The 22,113-nt window shown below is 46.5% G+C and overlaps 1 protein-coding gene across 1 annotated transcript in view; it reads left to right on the top strand.

Moving 5' to 3' along the window:
• The window catches only part of LOC307228414 (protein kinase C-binding protein NELL1-like), a gene marked incomplete at both ends in the record, with an annotated part of 172,036 nt that overhangs the window by 26,636 nt on the left and 123,287 nt on the right, over positions 1-22,113 (top strand). The window contains one exon of the mRNA XM_079998063.1: positions 7,024-7,194. Coding sequence (XP_079854189.1) covers positions 7,024-7,194 — 171 coding nt within the window. The remainder of the gene's footprint in view (positions 1-7,023; positions 7,195-22,113) is intronic.

Below are 22,113 nucleotides of genomic sequence, written 5' to 3' on the forward strand. Positions count from 1 at the left end.
CTAATCGGCTCATTTAAACGAGACACTTTTCCAAGGAGCGCGGCGCGAGCCAAACTCCACTTAATGCATCTGAAACGTGTCCCCATCCCACGACGACAGGTTCTTGCTCTGCGTCCAATCAACACGACAACAGGAGCAGTCTTATTAGTTTGATGTCAGCAGGGCGTTTTAGGATTAACACTTTTCCACCTGGATTAGCAGAGTTCTGAGTTGTCTTTTGTCCCGTTGTTTGTTTGACAAATGATTCTCTTGCTTCATTGCTTTTCCTGTGTGAAGATAGATCTGAAAACATTTCAGTCGGAGCTGATCGGCTAGACTGTCTTAAGGGCAGAAAGTCCACTGGATTAAATGGGACTAATTGTCATATTTTGCACTGTCTGTAAACAAGTCTAAATTGCTTTTGTAAAAAATAGACCCTTCCATGAGACCATTAACCAAACTGTGTGAGCTGCTATGTAAGTTTAGTGTGTGTGTGTGTGTGTGGGATTTTATATGTGTATATATATATATGTGTGTGTGTGTGTGTGTGTATATATATATATATATATATATATATATATATATATATATATATATGTATATGTGTGTGTATATGTCATCATTTGACTTTTTTGACCACGTCGGGATCGACAGTTATGCAGCCAATGGGTACCCCCCCCCCCAACATTTTTAGAGTATGATAAACTGAGCTAACATCATCATAAACTAAGTCGTGCTCAACAGAATACAGGATAAATAATATTTGTTTTCTTTATTTCTCACCATTAAAAGCAGAAGTCAGACCAGGCATTATGAATCCATCCGTGTTAGGACGTGGACGCGTAGGTTTCCACGCAGCAAGCCATGCTGCGTTCGTGGGAAACTCGGAAAACAAATTTGTTTCGGCAGTGACGATGCGTTCACCGGAACTCGTAAAAAAAATACAAAACAACAATTTGAATATAAATATCACCTTTAATCACTTTTTCATCTATCAAAAATTTTTTTTTGTGTTTATTTGTATTTATTTGTTTGCTTGTAACTTAAATTCTCAGATATAGAAACTTTACTACATCGATAACATCGATAATCGGTGGGCGGCAAAATCGGGATCGTTATCGGACCTAAAAATCCGGCATGGGTCGGGCTCTCGTCAGTGTCAATACACTTTACATGGTAAAACAACAGAAGATAAATTGGCTTACAGTCGTACAAGAATTATTGAGAACAGAGAGGAACTGAAGGCTCATGGTTCTGTGTGAAGAGGGCAAAAAAACCAAAAGCTTTTCAGATCTTTTTTTTTTTGTCTTAATTTAAAAATTACAATCGCGCCTGCGTCGCTAATTGAGTGAGGTTGTTTGTTGCGCAGATGTGGAGCGTGGCAGGAAAACGCTCTGCTGCTTGCAGATTGCTTATTTATGCACACGGACGCGGTGGAGTGTAAGGCCAGATGACGACGGATAAGTAAGATGGAGCTCTAACCCGTGTAATTTATATGTGGTGAGAAATCTGGCTGTGAAATGGAGCCAGCGTGGGGATGAACAATCACTCGGCGCCACGTGCTGAGACTTCTTGGTTTTCGAAGAATTGTAGTGCTGTGTTTTAGGCCAGTTGGACACTAATGCTATTCGTTAGACCGGAGGGCCAGCGTTGCAGCGGTGTACTCGGCCTGGCACCGTATTGCCCGCTTCCTTCCTGGTTTATCCTCCCCAAACAAGGAAAGAGGTGAATTACAAACAGACAGGGACGAGCAACAACTGCTCTCGTACTGAATCCGTTCTAATTTCTGGGTTATACACTGTCGCCCCATATGGCACGGTGCAACTGCAAAAAGACTCCCCCTGCCAAGAATGTTTGCAGGCTGTTCCCCCCGGCGGGAGATGTTTTCCTCCCAGTCAATCTCGCTGCTGTGCACAAACCCCAGAAGCCGACGGATTTGAATACCTCTCAGCGGAGCAGATTACAGAATTGGAAACCCGATCTCAGCACTCTATAATCTTATTTTCTTGTTGCCTTTGGAACTACTGTATCCGGAGCAACGTGTGCGTTAAACTGCACGCTGCTGTGGAGCGCCATCCTGCCTGGCCCGACCACCTCGCCGGACCCTCCAGATTATGAGTTTCTATTTTTAAATATTATTATTTTTCATCACTGATTTGCCGTGCACCCTATCAAAGGTGTTTTGTCACATTTGGGTGGCACGTAGAATGCACTGTAGAAGTGTGTGTGTGTGTGTGTGTGTGTGTGTGTGTGTGTGTGTGTGTGTGTGTGTGTGTGTGTGTGTGTGTGTGTGTGTGTGTGTGTGTGTTACAGAGGGGGCAGGCCGCGCGGCTGGGACACCAGAGCCGGGTGATGCGACCTCAAATCATCGTCACATCGTCTGCTGGATGTCGAGATCGGTTGTGGTTTTGTTTTGTTTTTCTCCTGATCTCACGCCGTGGAGGAGAAGATTTTAGCAAACCCACGAGTGACCCTCAACCTCACGGTCGGCACGTCTTTTAGGTTTGACCCACGGGTCACGGCTGAGGTCCGTGAGCGGCCGAGCGGCCTCCCCGCGGAAGGATGATATCCGCTTCGCCGAGCCCAAATGAGCTTCATCTTCCTCCGAGAAAAGAAAATCCATATCCCGCGATCAACGCCGGTCACATTTCGCGGGTCAACAATTAAAGCATCTTCATACGCCGCGTCGCAGCCTAGTTGATCTCTCTCTCTCTCTCTCTCTCTCCCTCTCCCCTGGTTCCACGGGACGGGCAGAGTGCGCCGACCCCCCCAGTCGAGCGGGTAATTGGCTGTCAGTTGGCCTCAGAAAGAATACCTGCATGACATCCGTGCAGAGAGAAAAAGCCAGAGCGATCATTGTTATTATTATTATACATTTTTTTATTTATTTTTTTACCTCACCCCCACCTCTGTGCACTCACTCATGCGACGTCGCGCACACACAACGACCCGCGTCTGCACAAGCACGCGGGCCACATTCGCCTCGCGGGTGTCCCCCGCGGGGAGACGGCGCCGACACCAAATGAGCGAGACGGCACGCTGCCGTCGCACTTCTATCAAAACAAACCGCCGCCCCCGTGCACGCCAGGCCGGCCCTGCTGAACTCTCCGCACCTTATTTGCAGCCCAGCGTGCGTGAAGTCACTGCGACGCCTTCCAGCCACAGGAAAAAGGTGTCTTTTAAAACAAATATATGAGAGTTTTGTTTTTTTTTCCCCTCTTTTCTGAGGGGAAACCGGATCAATAGAGTGCTTGTCCTGGCTACAGCTCCACACCCACAGCTGTGCGTCCTGGCTGAACGGACGTGGCGGCGTATCCATGAGCTTGTGTTTGTGGAGCCATGTGTGAAACGTGCCTCAGGACTGTGACGTTCAGCCTCCGCTCCGGGCCCCAGACGCCACCACACGTTGATGGTGCTTCGCAGAATCATGTCGTTGCTGATTTGTTGTTCCAGGGCTTGGAACTTCAACCTCAATTTCCCGCCTGAGATGAATAAAGTTGTGTTTCATTTTAAGGACGAACCACAAGTCTCTCGAACTGTTTATTTGCATTTGGACAAAAACCCTCCTCAACGCTTTTTTTGTACATACACATACATACATACATACATATTTTAATTTTTTTAAATTTGATCGTCGCAGTTCACTCCCACTAGAAATAGAATGGAGGAAACGCAAACGTGTCGTCGGACCGAGGTCGGGATATAAAAAAAAAAAACGCATCGCATCCCATATGAGGATGTTCCATGTGGAACGGATACAGAGCGATGCTGCTGCCGAGCAGGATCCGGCGCGCCCCGCCCGCCTCCCGTCTCCGCGCTCATCAGAGGTGGCTTTGATCTTTGGGATGCAAACGGCGTTCATTTCCACATCACTCAGGGCACGTCCACAGTCCACGCAGACGCATCCGATTCAGTTGGAGCTTTGCAGCGTGCAGATGATGGAAACCTTCCGACATCAAGTGGCGATTGGGAGCCGACGTTGCACTCTCAGATTAGCAATATGCACCAAACAGGGACAGTTGGTCACCAAGTGTGTATCACTGGACGAATTGAAATGGCTTCCAGTTAAACTTTCGCGACAGGAGAGCCTCCCGTACAAGTGCCGACATCACATTTCGAGAGTAAAATCTAGGGAAACATTGTTTTGACTTTTGTTTGTTTGTTTTGACGGTCTCCAGGTCCTGGGCGCCGGCGGGGGGAAAAGCCGCAGAGTTGTTGTCTCCTCCCCATTTTGTTCCTCAATTTGATGCAAATGACTCTTCTCCGCCGCGACGAGTATCAGCGTCGCCCTCCTCCAGTGATTGAAATGAGCTGTCGGGTCAGCGCCCGACACAGCCACACAGTGATGTATTCATTTAATTTCAGACTGATGACATGATGTATAAATTCTCTCCGGCCTCACACACGCACACACACGCACACACACACGCACGCACACACACACTCAAGCTACAAGCTGTGGCACCACCCCTTGATGCGTGTAAATGCGATTTAATGTCCTAGAAAAACACTTCCCTGCGATGCCTGTTAATTTGCTCGGTGTTAATTGTTTTAATATTAACACAGCCCGCCGCATGGGGGGGTCGGGCGGAGCGTCACCCGCTCCGCGGAGCGGACCGAGCTACGTGGCGTGAACCCCGTTGACTGAGACAGGGAACGCCGGCGCAGGATTGTTCCTCTTTAGCCCCGGACGCGCGGGAGTCGCACGTCGCCACAGGATGAGTAGGACCTGCGAGAGCGACGTTTGGCATTCATACCCAGGGAGAAAATGAGGTGGATTTGATCCTGCGAGGCATGTGCTCGTAGAGTTGTTGTTTTTTTGTTTTTTTTATGGGAAGTGATGAGTTGTTGGAACAGGGAGATGGATAAATGTGGCTTCTGATTACCTCACTTGGTATTCTGTGGAGCTGGTTCTCCCTCCCCGCTGGCATCAATATGCATGAGGACTATTCAGCTTTTGTATGCAGTGGGGATTCGTCCTCACTGTGTGTGTGTGTGTGTGTGTGTGTGTGTGTGAGACCATGAGACCATGCTCTTTTGTGCCAGGGGTCCGTCTCTGTGTGCTGAAGAACAGGGGCTCTGAGATGGCCAAACTGGAAGGAGCCTGAAATGTCATGGCTGTCTGCCTCTGGGGCTGGTGGCTGTGGCTGGCCGGCTGACAAGTCAGACGGCTGGCTGGGTGGCTAGTTGTATGGCTGGTTGGATGGCTGTGTGGCTAGTTGTATGGCTGGTTGGATGGCTGTGTGGCTAGTTGTATGGCTGGTTGGATGGCTGTGTGGCTAGTTGTATGGCTGTGTGGCTAGTTGTATGGCTGGTACGAAGGCTGTGTGGCTGGTTGGATGGCTGGTACGAAGGCTGGTTGGATGGCCGGTACAATGGCTGCATTGGATGGCTGGGTGGCAGGTTGGACGTGTGGTTGCCTGACTCTTGTCTTGTCATTTTTGTGCCGTACACCAAAATGCAAAGTGTCCGGTGCGTTGAGAGAGCAAAGCAAAGACTAAAATGAATAAAAGACTAAAATGAATAAAAGACTTAAATGAATAAAAGACTAAAATGGATCAAAGGCCAAAGGAGAAAACGTCCTGAACAACTGAATCATCGTCCTGTGAAAGTGTCTGAATGACTGAATTACATCACCAAATTAAATGCAACCTTCCACCGCCACAGCAGCTCCCTGTCCCTCCACCTGGTGTGCAGGGGGTGTGCGGGGGGCAAGGTGTTTCTTCCTCGGAGGGCGGAGTCAACGCGACGCCGATCCTGTGCTTTACATAAAACCAATCTTGATCTTTAAGTGTTGGGGTGAAATATTTTTGCATCCGTGTGGACACGTCTGCGGGCCGCCGCCGCCGCCGCCGCCGCCGCGTCCCCAAAGCCCAAATTGAGCGATGGCCACGGAGATTGTGTTTGTTTGGGAAAGCAACGTGTTGTCTTTGAAGAGTACACACATTATCGTTGGACTGGGGGGAAATGAAATTGCTTTCTCTTTTCTCGTTTAAAAAACCTGCTAACTGTGAGCAGCGCGGCACCGAGAAGGAACGCAGGAGGTTTTATGGGATTGATTTCAAAAGTGCATGGTCGCCATGGTTACCACAGCTGGGGTTCTGTCTTTCCGCTGTGCGCTGGTCACTCCACGTTGTTTTATTTGGGTTTTTATTTATTTATTATTATTATCATTTTTTAATCGACAACCTCATGGAGGGCAGCGAGCAGAAAGCAGAAACGTGGATCTGGACTTCTGTACCTAAATGCAGATTTTATGGACTAACACGTGTGCACGATTACTGTCATTTCAGTTGACACGCCCGCACACGGCGTGCTCTTGCAGGTTGCAGCTCGGGCTGTGACAGGAATAGAAATAGTTAATAACAATGGAACGCAAACAAAATAATTCCCCGGGTGTTTTAAGGACTGTCGTCCCCCGGTGCAAAGCTGAGGTGACGAGCTGGAGCGAAGTCCTTCATCACTGCATGGAAGACAATGATAACCTCCTCCAGCAAAAAAGAAATAAAATATATACAAATATATATATGATATATACATCAGGTAGCGTGGTATTGCAGTAACGCGGTTAAAGCCCCAGTCACAGCTTCTTCTGGAGAAGTCTAGTAAAATAACACTGTTTATTTTGTCCTCCCCGAAGTTTTCTGTCCTGAAATTTCGAGGGTGTTCAGGGAAACGTGAAATTTTAACTACTGAAAAAAATCATGATGTGATTTTGTCGGTGACTACTTTTTAAGCGCAACCCTGAGTCTTACATGTTGTCTTCTTTTAGGACGTGCCTGCTTCGCTTCGTGTGTTGGAGTTCAACTTGGAAAGACTCGACATTGGACTGGTGGTGTTGGCACATTCGGGTGTATTATCGAGAACGATTCAGTTGCTTTCCATCGTCTGGTGTTTCATTTGCGATAAATTTCAATAAAAATGTAGTTGACTACTGAATGGATATCAATACGCTGTAAGGGTCGGATTTTCCCGGACTTTGGGCGAGTCCCCTAATGACCCCTGACCTCTCGCCTCTGACCTGTGGCCCCTCCTGCTTTGCAGTTACTTTGAGCTGGAGAGCAGCGGGGTGAGGGAGGAGATCCGCTACCACTACCGCTCCAAGGGCAAGCCTCGCACCGAGTCCTTCCCCTACCGCCTCGCCGACGGACAGTGGCACAAGATCGCGCTCACCATCAGCGCCACGCACCTGCTACTGCACGTGGACTGCAACAGGTAACACACCCACACGCACACGCACACACACTTCATTTAGATTGATTTCCGCTGTGGCCTGCGATCGCCACAATATTTAGCTTGCGATTATCGAGCTAAATATTGTTTTTCAGTCTGTTTGTGTGTATCAGGCTGTGGACCTTGTTTCAGAACACACACACACACACACACACACACACACTCCAATATTGGCAAGCACGTTTACACAGTGGGGGAAGAAGGAGCGGTCCTTTTACTTATGGATATGCATGTATTTCCCTGATAGGCTGGTGAAAGTGAAAGTACCACATTGACAAATACTCGCTCTTAAATCTGCTTAAAGTATTACAAGTAAGAGTGTCTGTCCTGTCCAGTGGCCTGACATAAAAGAGACTAGAATACTTCATGAAGTACTACTTAACCTGGTTTCTGCATATGGTGCTCATGCAGATCGCGAATACAGTTTGCAAAATAAGTAGGTGGCGTCATAATCATTTACCAGGATATGGACCCAACGAATCATTGAAAATGCAGATATTTTCTTTGAAATGTATTAGAGTTAAAGTTGGTGGAGTTACAGTATTTATGGAATTATGGATGATTTGAAAAATGTAGTACAGTCACAAAGATCGTGTGCTGTGTTGCTGTGCGGTGCACTGTGGGTTGTGCTTGCAGATTCAACCCGCAGACTCGGCATGGAGCTCATTCCGCCTCCCCGGACTCTCAATAATGAAGTGGAAGATAACGGTCATATAATCACTTCATCGATCCGTGCATCAAAGGACCTTTTCTGAGGCAGGGCGCCGTCCGAGCTCATCTATAGACGTCCAATTCAGCCGCCACACTCTCTTCTTCACCCGTCGCACTCTCTCCCCCGAGAGTGGACTGGATGCTTGCCCGTCCGACCCTGTGGACAGGAAGGAGCGGCGTGGGCGGAGTGCGGCTCCTGCGCCATCACCGCTGGGAAAAAAACCCAAAACCCACAGGGACGCATGGCGGGAAGTGTGCGGTATTGATTCCGCCGCTGTTACTCCCGTCAGCGGTTCGCGGGGGACCCTCGCTTGCGGCGGAACGTCTCGGGCGCGGTCCGTCCGTCAACCTGCTTTTCAAATCGATAGCGTCCCACACTGAGAGAGCAACACGCCGGCAACGGGCCGAAGGAAAGTAAGAGTGGGTCTTAACATTATAGGAGACCCTACAAGCGACAGTCCTTTATGACCGGGACGCTGAAACACCCAAACCCCGAGGTTGCACAATGACAATTTGATTCGGCTTAAAACTGTTTTCTTTTGTGGGGCTTAGTGGTAATAACGTGCAGATTAATGTTATTTGCACAGAGCCACCACCGACTGGGACACTGTTTAGTCGTGAGAAGCTGGAGGAACGTCCGTAACATTAGATAAATCGTTTTTGGAAACAGCACCAGAGTGACACATCTGTTTGGTTGGTGTCATGGCAATAATCGAAAGAAGGTCTCCACGGCGACCGCCGAACACTGGTAAGAAACCCTGAGCTGAGAGTCCGGAACAGACTGTACTCACTGGTTAGAACGTGGTAGTTGCCCTAGTAACAGATACACCATTGTATCCATGTTTTATTGGACTGCACAATCCAATCAACTAACGTGAAAGAAGCTTTTAAGGAATTCCACTTCAGCTGGGTGGTATTCTGATGGTGAATATTGTTTTTTTTCTGCTGTCCAGTGGAAAAGACTTTCCACTGGACAGAATTGGGTTTTTGCTGAACCTCTGATCAGAGGCTTGGTCGAGTCACTGTCGTTGCCGAGGCCCCCTGAAGCGGCCACGCCCGCTCGGCTTCCCGCTGGGGATCGGATCCGCCGCGTGCTGATGTTTCGATCCCGGCGCCCACCTGTCCAGACGGGGTCGCAGGTCAGACGGAGACCCGGCCCCCACCCCCACCCCCCCCTGTGGTAGACCCCAGCTGGGAGTTAACATCCCTCCATGATCTGGGTCAGTCCCCCGAGGTCAGCCCAACACGCTTGTCAATTAAGGAAAAAGGACTTTTGTTTGACATGGTTTTTCGGTCTGAAGAGCCTCATAACAAAAGGTCTAAACAGGGCTTTTTTTTTACCGTTCAATATAATTATTCAGTACTATTACTAGTGTTTTTATAAACGTGTGTATAAAACTATGTCAAGAACACGATGTGTCCAGCATTAACAATTGAAGGCAATTAAAATCCCCAGTGGCACTAATGGCGATCGTTAAATCAGGAAAGGAATCACAGCGTTGGCAGCAGAAAGCAGTGGCTGTTTGCTGTTTAATTAGCACGGTGATTATGAACGTGGTTTCAGCTTGAGGAGGAAAAATACCTTTCATTAAGATTTGACCCAAACAAGGTCAAAATCAACAGGGAACGTTGAGTGCTCCAATCAAGTGCAGTACTTTTCGGCAAGAAAACCTCGGCACATATAGGAATAGGTATCAATGGCAATCCTGCCCAGAGGGATGGATGGATGGAGGGGGGAGGGTCGGATGGATGGATGGATGGATGGGTGGGTGGGTGGGTGGATGGGTGGAGGGGTGGATGGATGGCTGGGTAGAAATGTAATGAATAATGCAACACAATGGGAACAGTTGTAATGCATGTCATTAGGTTGATGACAGTAAATTGCTCTGTTCTTTTGACTTGTTAACAACACTGACAACACTAATATAAAATGAGAAGTATTACTGTGGATTTCCTCCTGTGAAAAAAATTACCAAACCTTTTATTTTCACTTAAGGAACCTCTGATTTGCAATTCATAATGGTTTCACAGCTGGGCAGGTTAGAATGGTGGTACATATTGCTTTTACTATTATTACAATAGCATTATTATTATCACTACTATAATGATAATATACTATATATCTCTATCTCTATCGCTATATATCTAGATAGATAGATATACATCTATATATACACATATATATATATATATGTATATGTATGTGTGTATATATATGTGTATATCTTATAAAGACAAACTCTTGGTCTTAATGGCTCCTCTTAAGGTGTGTCTCAGTTTGGCTGCCTGCTGCTGTTTCTCCGTTGGTGAATACTTTGGCTAAAACACACCAGTCATTGTCCTGTCAAACGCCGGCTTTTTTTATTTATTATTTATTCGGTCTGTTGATGTGTCCAGATTGCCGTGCTTGTAGTGACAACTGATCCCTCATTTGTCATTCAAAGGTGGATCTTCACCTCGTGAATCACAGTCTGGCCACGCATTCGGTTCAGCTCGTTCTTCTTTTTCTCCCATAAAAGCCGTTTTTCCAAATGATTCTCGTGACACTGCCAATGGTGCACAAGGCATCTGGTTAAAATTGAACCGTTTACTCAGGTGCCTGGTTGTGTTTTCAACCCTGTTGTACAAGTATGCTTTTCCTGTTCGCAATCGATCGTAAGGCTTATCACTGTATTTTGGATCAATTGCTGCTCAATTCACTGTAAATAATATATAGTATATAATAATATTAGAGCGCTCTGGACGTTAGATGAGAACCTCTTGTTGTACGTACTATCATATCAACCCTTACTCAGTGGAAACTCAGTATTATGGCTGATTAGTTATCGTACCTACTTTCTGATTTTGGATTACGGATCTCGGATTATTTACACTGTGATATCCCTACTCTTTCCTGGCTTTGAACTGTCTTTTCGGATTTTGGAACGTGGACTCTGACTTGGCTAGCGCTTGGCTAGCGCTCGGCTAATGCTAGCTAGCCTGTTAGCCTAGCATATTGCTAACTATGTCGGCATCGATGCCTACCTCCACGGATTGTGGGAACTGTTTGCGCCTGGTCGACAGGCTCGGCGCTCTAGAGAAGTCGGTCTTCAAAGACATCCACAGCCTGCTTGAGGACGTGAAGAATAAGGATCAACTGTTTGTGCGTCTGACCTCCATCGCTAGCGCTCAGGCTAAGCACATCCCCGGCTCCATGTCCTTCGCTGTGGTCGGACCAGACTTAGACTCCACTATCCCATGGCCCATATCCATTCTCACTGCCGGTGATAGAGGAACCATAGCCCAAGTCCCAGACCTGTTCCACCACAAAGCCTTGGACCCTGGCGGTGAGCCTTGGCCAGCGTTGCGTGCGCTCCTTGCGCCGCTCTATGCCGGAGACTCTGGAGAATAGATTTAAAAGCCCTGGAGCCCACAGTCGATGCCAGAGATATGCAGGAATTCCCTCCTTTGGGGGGGCTCACAGTCCACCGTGGCATCGAGGGCACCAAGACGGTCTCTACCGCCGCCGACCTTGTTCCCACTACCGCCAGACTATCCATCGGCTTCCCGTCCTCCGCTCCCAAGCCAGTTGGTGGCTCGTCCGCCACCGCCTGCCCCGCTTTTTTCAGCCACCGCAGACCGCCGCCTCGGCTCCCGCAGCGCGATCTCCGCCCGTCGGGGCCGCCCTGCAGCCACTGACTTGGACCGCCTGCCTGCGCCACCTCTGGGAGGACGGTGCTCTCCTGGCTCGGCTGCTGCTGCTGTCCCTCGGAGCTCCTCTGCTGCCGGACCTCCATCCATGCTCACTGTAGGCTCCTCCATTGTTCGACACATCACCCTGCCTGCGGCTAAAACCGTCTGCTCCCCGGGTGCTCTTGTCCGGGATATAGACTCCAGAATCCCACAGCTCCTCGATCAAAACCCGTCTGCCTCCACTGTTCTCATCCACGTCGGAACCAACGATCTCAGGAACAAACAATCTGAGACACTTAAGAAGACTTTACGAAGCTTTCTGAAGGTCTTCTACAGTCGGACCGCTGGTTCATCGTCTCCGGCCCGCTGCCGTGTCCCAGCTTTGGAGACGTAAAATTCACGCGTGTCCTTCAGCTACACACATGGCTCAAGGGATACTGCTGCTCCCTCAACTTACCGTTTGTGGACAACTTCGGCACCTTCTTGAACCGTCCAAACGTCTTCAGACATGATGGAGTTCATCCAAACTTTCACGGATCACACCTCCTAGCCTTAAACATTGGAACTTACGCTGAAATCTTCTGTTCGTTGCTGATGTTTGGTGGGTCCGATCCACTCTGACATTAATGACTGTCACTCTGCTCTACAAATTCCTGTTCTTATAAAACATAGACCGAAATAACGTAACTTCCCTGTAACATACAGGAATCTAAATAATTTACTACCAGTTCGGACTCAAACTCTCAGTACCCCGCAAAGCCATGCACCCAGAACAACAAAAATAACTCTATTAAATGTAAGGTCACTAACTAACAACTCATTTTTAGTTAATGAGCTTATAAGTACTCATAACCGGAATTTGGAGACCTGGCTGGATAGAAATGGCTCAGTCGCACTCATTGAGACAGCACCTCCTAATTTCAAGTTCATCCAAACCACTAGAGCTGACCATAGAGGAGGTGGAATAGCTGCTGTCTTCTCTGATAACTGTACCTGCAAGGAAATCCTCCTTGGAGAATTCACATCTTTTGAACACTTTGCCATATCTATTAACTCCAGTGCCCCGATTTTAATCATCGCTGTCTATCGGCCACCAACATCTAAATGTGGCTTTCTTGATGAATTCTCTGAGCTACTGTCCAAGGTCTCCACTGATTATGATTGTGTAATTATCTCAGGTGATTTTAATATTCATGTTGATAATCAAACCCAGACCCAGATGCTCAACACTCCATTAGCCTATGGGAGGCATTTGACCTCACTCAGCATGTTTCTGGACCCATCCACAATAAGGGGCATACTCTGGAGTAGTCATATCAAAAGGACTAAATATCACTGTACCCTGTGTCATGGATGTTGCTATTTCAGATCACTGTTGCATTTTCTTCGACGTATCTGCTTTTCCTGTACATCAGAGGAGTGCCCGAACAATTAAAAAACGTAGCATTAACAATAATACTATTGAAACCTTTAAGAAAATTGTAAATGAGTTCAAGGCATCATCAACTGAGGATCCTGTGAGCAACTTCAACTCCAAAATACAAAATATCATTGATAAGATTGCACCTGTTAAAACTACAAACATAAAAAAACAAAAAGCCCCCTGGAGAAATGGAGCAGTTATTAGGCAGCTTAAGAGAGAGTGTTGCCGGGATGGTAGCTCAGGAGGTAGAGCTGGTCATCTAGTGATCTAAAGGTTGCTGGTTTGATCTCAGGCTCCTCCTGCTAGCATGCTGTAGTGTCCTTGAGCAAGACACTTAACCCCTAATTGCTCCTGATGGCTGTGGGTGTTTGAATAATTGTAAGTCGCTTTGGATAAAAGCGTCTGCTAAATGCAATGTAATGTAATCGATACAATATAGAAATTAAACAGACCAGTCTTTCTTCTCGAAAATCATTAATGAAAACCGCAACAATAGTAAAGTGCTGTCCTTCACTGTTGATCCACCATTTACAACCATTTACAACCATCAGAGATGCTCTCCACTGAAAAATGTGAGGAGTTCTTCAGTAATAAAATTATAGCTATCAGACAGAATATTAGTGCCTCAACATCCAGAAATGAACCTACCCTTCAGTTCCCCAGTAATACGACTGCTGCCATGTCTCATTTTGTCCCCTTAGACATAAAAAGACTGGACGATATTGTTGGTTAGCTAAGGTCCTCCACCTGCTGCCTGGACCCCCCCCCCCCCCACCACATTTTTATAAAAACACTTTTTAAATGCTAGCACATGACGTATTAGACATTTAAAACGTCTCTCTTCAATCAGGTATATTCCCTGCAGCATTTAAAACAGCTGTCATTAAACCACTCCTGAGGAAGAGCAATCTCCATGCAACAGGTATTGCCAACTACAGGCCCATTTCCAACCTGCCCTTCCTCAGCAAAATACTTGAAAAAACAGTTTAACTTCAGCTTCACAACTGTCTAACCTCAAACAGACTTTTAGACACCTGTCAATCTGGCGTTCGACCCCACCATAGCACAGTAATCGCACTTATTAAAGTTCTGAACGATCTACACATAAACACTGATGCAAAAAAGCGATCTGTTCTTCTGCTCCTGAATCCCAGTGCTGCCTTCGACACTGTTGACCATCAGATTTTATTAGCGAGATTACAAAAATGGGTCGGCCCATCTGGCCCGGTTCTAAATTGGTTCAAAACCTACCTACAGGACAGGCAGTTTTTCGTGTCCATTGGAGATTTTGTGTAAAAAAAAAGTGGATATTGTATGTGGAGTGCCCCAAGGTTCGATTCTGAGACCATTACTGTTTAACCTCTATATGCGTCCACTGGCACATATTGTAAAGAAACACAAATTAAATTGCCATAATTATGCAGATGATTCACAACTGTACATATCCCTATCTCCTGATGACCTACTCCCCATACACTCCCTCACTCAGTGTATCATTGATATTAATGCGTGAATGTAAAAGAACTTTTTACAACTGAACAAAGACAAAACAGAAATACTCATCTTTGGTGCAAAGGCCCAAAGACAGAAAATTGCAGCTTGTCTTAGTTCTCTGTCCCTGGAGAGCAAGAATGAAGCCAGAAAATCTGTGTGTAATCATAGATGGCAATCTAAATTTTAAGAGCCATATAAATCAAATCACAAAATCAGCCTTCTACCATCTAAAAAACATTTCAAAATTAAGAGGCTTCCTGTCAAAAGCAGACTCCGAAAAATTAATCCATGCATTCATAACAAGTAGATTGGACTACTGTAATCCAGAAATCAGCTGTGCAGCGGCTACAGTTCAACAGTGCACGCGTTCTCACTGGGACAAAAAAACATGAACATATCACACCTGTTCTTATATCTCTACATTGGCACGCCGTCAAAACTAGAATTGATTTTAAGATTCTGCTACTTGTACATAAAGCTATAAATGGCCTTGCACCTCAGTATATAAAATAAATGCTAATTATACATGAACCAGCAAGAACTCTCAGGTCCACAGGCAGTGGTCTTTTAACTGTCCCTCGTACCAACTCTAAAGCAGGAGAAGCTGCTTTCTGTATCTATGCCCCAAGTAAATAGAATATCCTCCCAAGGGACCTGAGAGAGGCCCCCCACACTGAATACTTTTTAAAGCAGGTTAAAAACCTTGCTGTTCGGTACAGTCTATGACTGACTGACGCTTGTCTGTCTGTCTGTCTGTCTGTCTGTCTGTCTGTGTTACTGGTGCTGGTGCTGTGGCTGCTGCTAACCTTATACCTAAACTTAACCCTCGCTTACCTTATGGCTAAAATGAAGCATCTCTAACCCGATACCCTAACTTAAACACCTCTAACCTTATACCTCAACTTAACCGTCTCTAACCTGAGTGACTTCTCCGTCTCCGGTGAGAGCTACAAATTCCAGTTCCGGTGACTTCTTTGCATGTGCGTTGCTGTTGTCTTTTTTGCTGTTGTTTTTTTTTTTGCTGCTGCTGGAATTGATGTTGCTGCTGCTGTAGTTTCTGTTGTGATATTACAGTGAGAGGATAATATGAAGGGTTTGTTTTCAGAGAGATTCAAAGGGAGGTAAAAGTATCTCCCTCCCGAGGTCAGAATGAAAAACTTGACCCGTAATTTAGGGACGCTAATTAAAGACCGTGAATGGATTAAGATGAGGGCTCCGGTGAGGGCTACCACTTCCGGTTCCGGTGACGTCTTTGATCTGCGTTACTTCGTTGAGATGAGATGGTACACACTGTTGACTCCATACAGATGAGGAGATTTCTGGTTCCAGTGAGAGCGACCACTTCCGGTCCCGGTGACATCTTTGCTTGTGCGCTGTTGCTGTTTTTGTTGCTGCTGTTGTCTGCTGCTGGTATTGTCACTGCTGGTGTTGTCGTTGCTGCTGGTGCTGTTGTTGGTGCCACTAACCTTATACCTTAACTGGTGTTGTCGTTGCTGCTGCTAACCTTGTACTTAAACTTGACTCTCGCTTGCCTTATTCCTCAACTTAACATAGCCTTATACCTCGACATAACCATCTCTAACCTGGGGGACCTTTCTAGTTCCGGTGAGAGCTACTACTTCCAGTTCCGGTGACGTCTTTGTGTGTGTGTTGCTGCTGTTGTTGTTGCTGCTGGTGTCGGTGTTGCTGCTGCCGTTGTTTCTGTGGCTGTTGCTGCCACTGTGGTTGGAGTCGCTTTTATTGTTGTTTTTGTTGTCTTTGTTGTTGCTTTTGTTGTTGCTGTGGTTTCAGGGGCATTCTTTTGTAATGACCGGCTGACAACTACGTTCTCTCTTTCTTTTTTGTATTTCTTTACAAAGCGCATTGTGTTGCTCTGGTATGAAATGCGCTCTATAAATAAAGTGTGACTTGACTTGACTTGACTTCTCAACCTAGTTTGAAACCACAGTTTGATGAGCTGTCAGTCACTTACATGGAAAATAAACCCAGAATCCCAAGGCTGAGAACATGCAGCCCCTTTAATTTATAAAAAAAAAAATAATAATAAAATTTAAATGTTGTGAATATTTAGGGATATATATATATATATATATATATATATATATATATATATATATATATATATATATATATATATATTGTGATTTGTCCGATTACTATTGTCGTCATTTTGAGTTTTTGTCAATGATCGGAGAAATCATATATTTTGTTCCCTGTGTGCCTAGGGAACCCTAACCCTAACCCCCCTAACCGTACAACCGTACGGGGAGGGGTCTCTGTCCCGGCTCCTATGGGCCCGGGAGCGGGGCTCTGTCCCGGCTCCCTGAATGCCAGGGGAGCGGGTCTCTATTCCGGCTCCCTGTGTGCAAGGGGAGGGGGCCTCTCTCCCGGCTCCCTGTGTGCCCAGGGAGGGGGCTTTGTCTGGGCTCCCTGTGTGCCAGGGGAACGGGCCTCCATCCCGGCTCCCTGTGGGCCGGGGAGGGGGGTTCTGTCCTGGCTCCATGTGGGCCAGGGGAGGGGGGCTCTGTCCCGGCTCCCTGTGTGCCAGGGAAGGAAGACTCTTCATCAGCGGAGGAAGCAGAGTCGGTGCGGGTGGTAGAGACTGTACCACCGGTTACTAAGAAGAGGGAACCGAGTATAGAACCAACTCTATGTCCGTTGCCGACACAGACTGTCCAGACGATCAAATATACACCCTAGAGGAGATTGATTAATTTCTAGATGAAACGTTTGGACGGCCTTTGAATTTCACAGATTTTATTTCATGGACACAAGCAAATTAATCAAAACCACAGTTGCTATAAAATTTGGATTTGCCTCCGGAAATTATGCCTTAACTTACTATAATACTTATTGATATAATATATTATATATTTTTCAATACTTATACCTAATACAGTTCATGTTATATAATGTTAATAATGTTGCCCACCCATTGCAGCCTGGCCCTCCTGAAGGTGAGTCCTCCTTCTGTGACCCCTTCTTAAGGTGTCTTCCCTGTTGTCCCCCATATGGAAGTTGTCCTCGAGCGGATGAAGGTGAAGATGAGAAAACATGTCAATGGTGAATATCTGATGTGGGAAAATATACTTTCTTGGAACGTCTCTCCTGATTGACTTGTTGAAGGACATGACGATCAGGAAGTTCGGGCTTTATATTTGTAATTCAAGAAACAAATTGTTTAAATTGGTTTCATGCTCTTGGCTGCCAGGCCCTTCTATGGACAGATCCCAGACCCTCCCTTTTCCCATCTCCCCCTGCTAAATGATGCTTATGTTTATTATGTTATGAAGATCCAAATTAAAATCCTTCAAATATAAATGAATTCCATTATGTAGATTAGACATCCCTAATATGTCCCCCAACTCAAACTGTATTTATAAGAAAATCAAGAACTAAAATTGAGGAAATTACCTTTTCAATCACCTCTTCAAATCCGTTGCCATTACGGAGCCCTTGATTGTACCGCACTGGGTCTAATAGTTATCTTTTATTGGTATCTGCCCCCGTTCCTCGCTTGCTTACAGACGCGTGCGAGTGAATTTGTGTGAAATTACTTGCAGTCCTCCGAGCACGTCTTTGTGAAGACGAGGCAAGGTCACACGGTGACATAATTGTAGTGTGTAATTGCAATTTGGGGAATATTGCAAATTAAATTGATGGTATTCTCCTTGTAGAGATACACAGACACCCCTCTTTCCATGACAGCCACCTTTTTTTTTTTTTTGTTTGTTTTGGTCCAAAAAATGGCAATGCTCTGTAATAACATTGGCGCTGCGTGTCATGCAGCATCGCAGGCCTCCTCTGTGTGATTTGCAGAAGGTCGCGTCCTGCTGTTTGGCTGCCCCCCCCCCCCCCCCACCCCCGGCCATCCCCTTCCCCCCTCAAAAAAAAGGACCCTCCCCCCTTTCCTCGGCGTCAGCTCCTTCACCTCTCCTTCCGTTTCTCCAGGCGCCCGGCTTATCCTCTGCCAGGCCGCACCTGTAATCTTCAGATGTGATATGAAAGCTCACCTTCAAGCGGCGCCTGAGTTGAAAGTTACTGGTTCCCCCTGCGATGGGCTCCAGACAACAGCTTCTCCTCTGCACATCTGATTGGCTCGTCGCTCCCGCTCCTTCCCTCTCGGCGGGTTCCATCCCTTCGTATGTCTCGCCCCACTTATATTTGTGTGAAAATGTTCCGCCATGACTTAAAAAACATAAATTCCACCGGAAATTGTGGTTTGCTAGTGAAAGAGTGCGAGTTTGAAGTAAACACCAATCAACTATAAATGAGAAGTGCGAGCATATAATCCTAAATTAGCATAAACGCATTGCCATCAAGTTGTGACGCTGCCAATTACATCTCATTGAGAAATGATGATGGCGAGTCGAGGAAGAAGCAATGCCGGGCTAATGGGACAGAGCAGAGAAGGATCTGTTGAAGGTATTGGTATTTGTCATTAAGATGATATTTGGGCTCTAATGGACGCAGCGGTGTAACAGAGACAGTGTCGCAACACAAGTGTCGAAAGATAAACATCTGCAAATATGAAACGGAAACAAAGCCTCATAAAACCAAATTGAAATACGTTTGTGGCTGTAGGGTGAGAAAGGGATAAGCCTTTTATTTAGGACTTTATTTCATTATTTCGTTAAATATTAATACCAATAGTTCTACCATTGTTCTATACCGTCTACTGTATAGCATGACCTCTAGTCAGGGTTTAGATATATATTTTACCAGAAGTGTGCCACACATGGTCAAAACCAGGTCAGCCGCTATGTAGATATTCCATCAGTAAAGCGATTTCTGAAATGAAGTCATCATTACAGTACAATCCTGTGAAAAGCTTCCTGGGTTAATTCACGTCAAATTCCTCCAGTTTATGAAGCAGTGCAGCATTCCACTGTGGGGGCTGAGACCAAATGAGTTACTTCATACCAAAATATTCTCCCCTCACCGGAGTGCGCACAACCACTTTAAAGCAGCAATCGGCATGAAACTGGTTTAATTGTTGTCCGTGGAATCGGGCAGTAAATAAACCTCCCCCACCTTAAATGAACGCCATTGTTGCCGCCTCCGCTCACGTCGTTCATCCATTAAGCTCATCCACCAGCGGAGCCGTCTCCTGATTAGTGTAGGGAGGCTGAAAAGGCTCCGGCGGCGATAAGATATTCCGGAAAGCCGCGGCGCGACGTGACACAAAGGCGCCACACGTCAAACGGCTCCGCAGCAGGAGCAAAGTACTGCTGCGTGCCTGTCTTGCTCATAGAGCCCAGTGAGGTTGAAACACTTTAAATACTGGTTTTTACCGAAACCCCGACTCCACCAAACAGATTATCGCAAACATGTCACAGGTTTCCACGGAATGATTTGATAGTTCATAGTAACAATTCAGTCAACGTATCTCTCTCCCCATCTCTCAGTGTAGTGCCTTATTCTTACAGCGAAACGTTACCTGACCAGCGATATGCACATTCCCCGAGAGAGGGCGAGAGAGACGGGAGGGGGGTTAGACAGCGAGAGACAGGTAAACAGTGTACACAGGGTATTTGAGGGAAGGGGGCGGGGTCGTTTAAGATGGAACAATGGTGTTTCATTCGGGTGACGGAACAGAGTGATTGACCACATGCACAATTTGGTGTTTATGGTAAATAGAGACCGGTAAATAGAGGGAGGGAGGGAGGGAGGGAGAGAGGGTGCTCGTGTTGTACACCGATCGGCCACCATATGAAGCTCCCCCTGGTGCCGCCAAAACAGCTGTGACCCGTGGAGACATGGACTCCACCTGACACTGAAGGTGTCCTGTGGTATCTGGCACCAAGACGTTAGCAGCAGATCCTTTAAGTCCTGGAGGTTGTGATGTGGGGCCCCCGTGGATCGGGCTTGTTGCTCCAGCACATCCCACAGATGCTCCACCCAAGTCAACACCTTGAACTCTTTGTCATGTTCCTCAAAGCATTCCTGAACAATTTTCTGCAGCGTGGCAGGAAGCATTATCATTCTGAAAGAGGCCACTGACATCAGGGAATACAGTTGCCATGGAGGGCTGTACTTGGTCTACAACAATGTTTATGTAGGTGGTACATGACAAAGTAACATCCACATAAAGTCAGGACCCAAGGTTTCCTAGAAGAACATTACCCAGAGCATCACACTGCCTCTGCCCGGCTTGACTTCTTCCCATAATGCATCCTGGTGCCATCTCTTCCCCGGGTAAACAATGCACACGCAGCCGGTCATCCACATGATGTTGACGAAAGGGTGATTCATCAGACCAGGCCACCTTCTTACATTGCTCCATGGACCAGTTGTGACATTCACATGTCCATTGTAGGTGCTTTGGGTGGAGGACAGGGGTCAGCATGGACACTCTGAGCGCTCCCATATGCAGCAAGCTGCCATGCACTGTGTGTTCTACACCTTTCTGTCATAGCAACATTCACCTTTTCACCACAACACCTTTACACTACAGTGCTACAGTAGTTCTTCTGTGGGATTGAACCAGACGGCTAGCCTTCACTGTCGACACGCATCAATGAGCATTGGGCCCCCATGACCCTGTCACCTGTTCACTGGTCGTCCTTCCTTGGAGCACTTTTGGTGGGTAGTAACCACTGCGTACTGGGAACAGCCCACAAGACCTGTGGTTTTGCAGATGCTCTGACCCAGTCGTCCAGCATCACAATGTGCTCCTTGTCAAAGTGGCTCAGATCCTTACGCTGCTTCAACACATCTACTTCAACAACTGACTGTTCACTTGCTGCCTAATATATCCCAAATATAATAATAATATATAACAGTATATATATAATAATAATATATCCCACCCATTGACAGGTGCCATTGGAACCAGCTGATCCATGTAATTCACTTGACCTCTCACTGGTTTTAATGTTGTGGCTGATCGGTGTGCAGCAGCAGCTCTTTGTGATAATGTGAGGAACATGGTGTGGCTGTATTGTCATCTTAACAGCTTTGTCGACTAATCAGCCGTGAGCTTCACTCCAGGATGAGCCCACTGCCGGAATAACATTTTGCATTTATGTGCTGTGTGCCCTTCCATTTAAAGTCAAGTCTTATTGAGCCCCGTGTTGGGTCTCGTCCCCGACAGGTGACTCTGCCTTTTGAAAATGCAAATCCGTCGACGCCGCCGCTGCTCACGAGCCTCTGTACCGGTGCCGATGGAAATGATACATAATTCATATTTAGCGATAATCGTCATGGAAGTGGTACAGATGGTAAAACGGACAATTAACCGGGATGAGGTGAGATGGAACTGTTCCACAAGGATGCACTTCCAGATCCTCACAAAGGGTTATGTTGTAAAGGCACACGCTTTCTTAAACACATTAGTCAGATTACATTCATGCAAATTAGGCAACAATGATGTTCTGTTTCCCAGCGTAGCAACAATACCCTAATGTAGCCCCAGAAACAAGCTTTCAGGAGACAATCTGCATGAAGTCCTGTATAATGAATATATAGAAAAGAGCTGACAGTTGAAATTTAAATTTGATAAGATTAGAATGTGCTTCATTAATCCCAGTGGGAAAATCTTAATATCACAGCTTCAGAGGTAGCAGGCGACGACGACTCCAATCTACAAAGAGATGTAT

This window comes from Zeus faber (genome assembly GCF_960531495.2).
Source record: "Zeus faber genome assembly, chromosome: 3".
Lineage (NCBI taxonomy): Eukaryota > Metazoa > Chordata > Actinopteri > Zeiformes > Zeidae > Zeus > Zeus faber.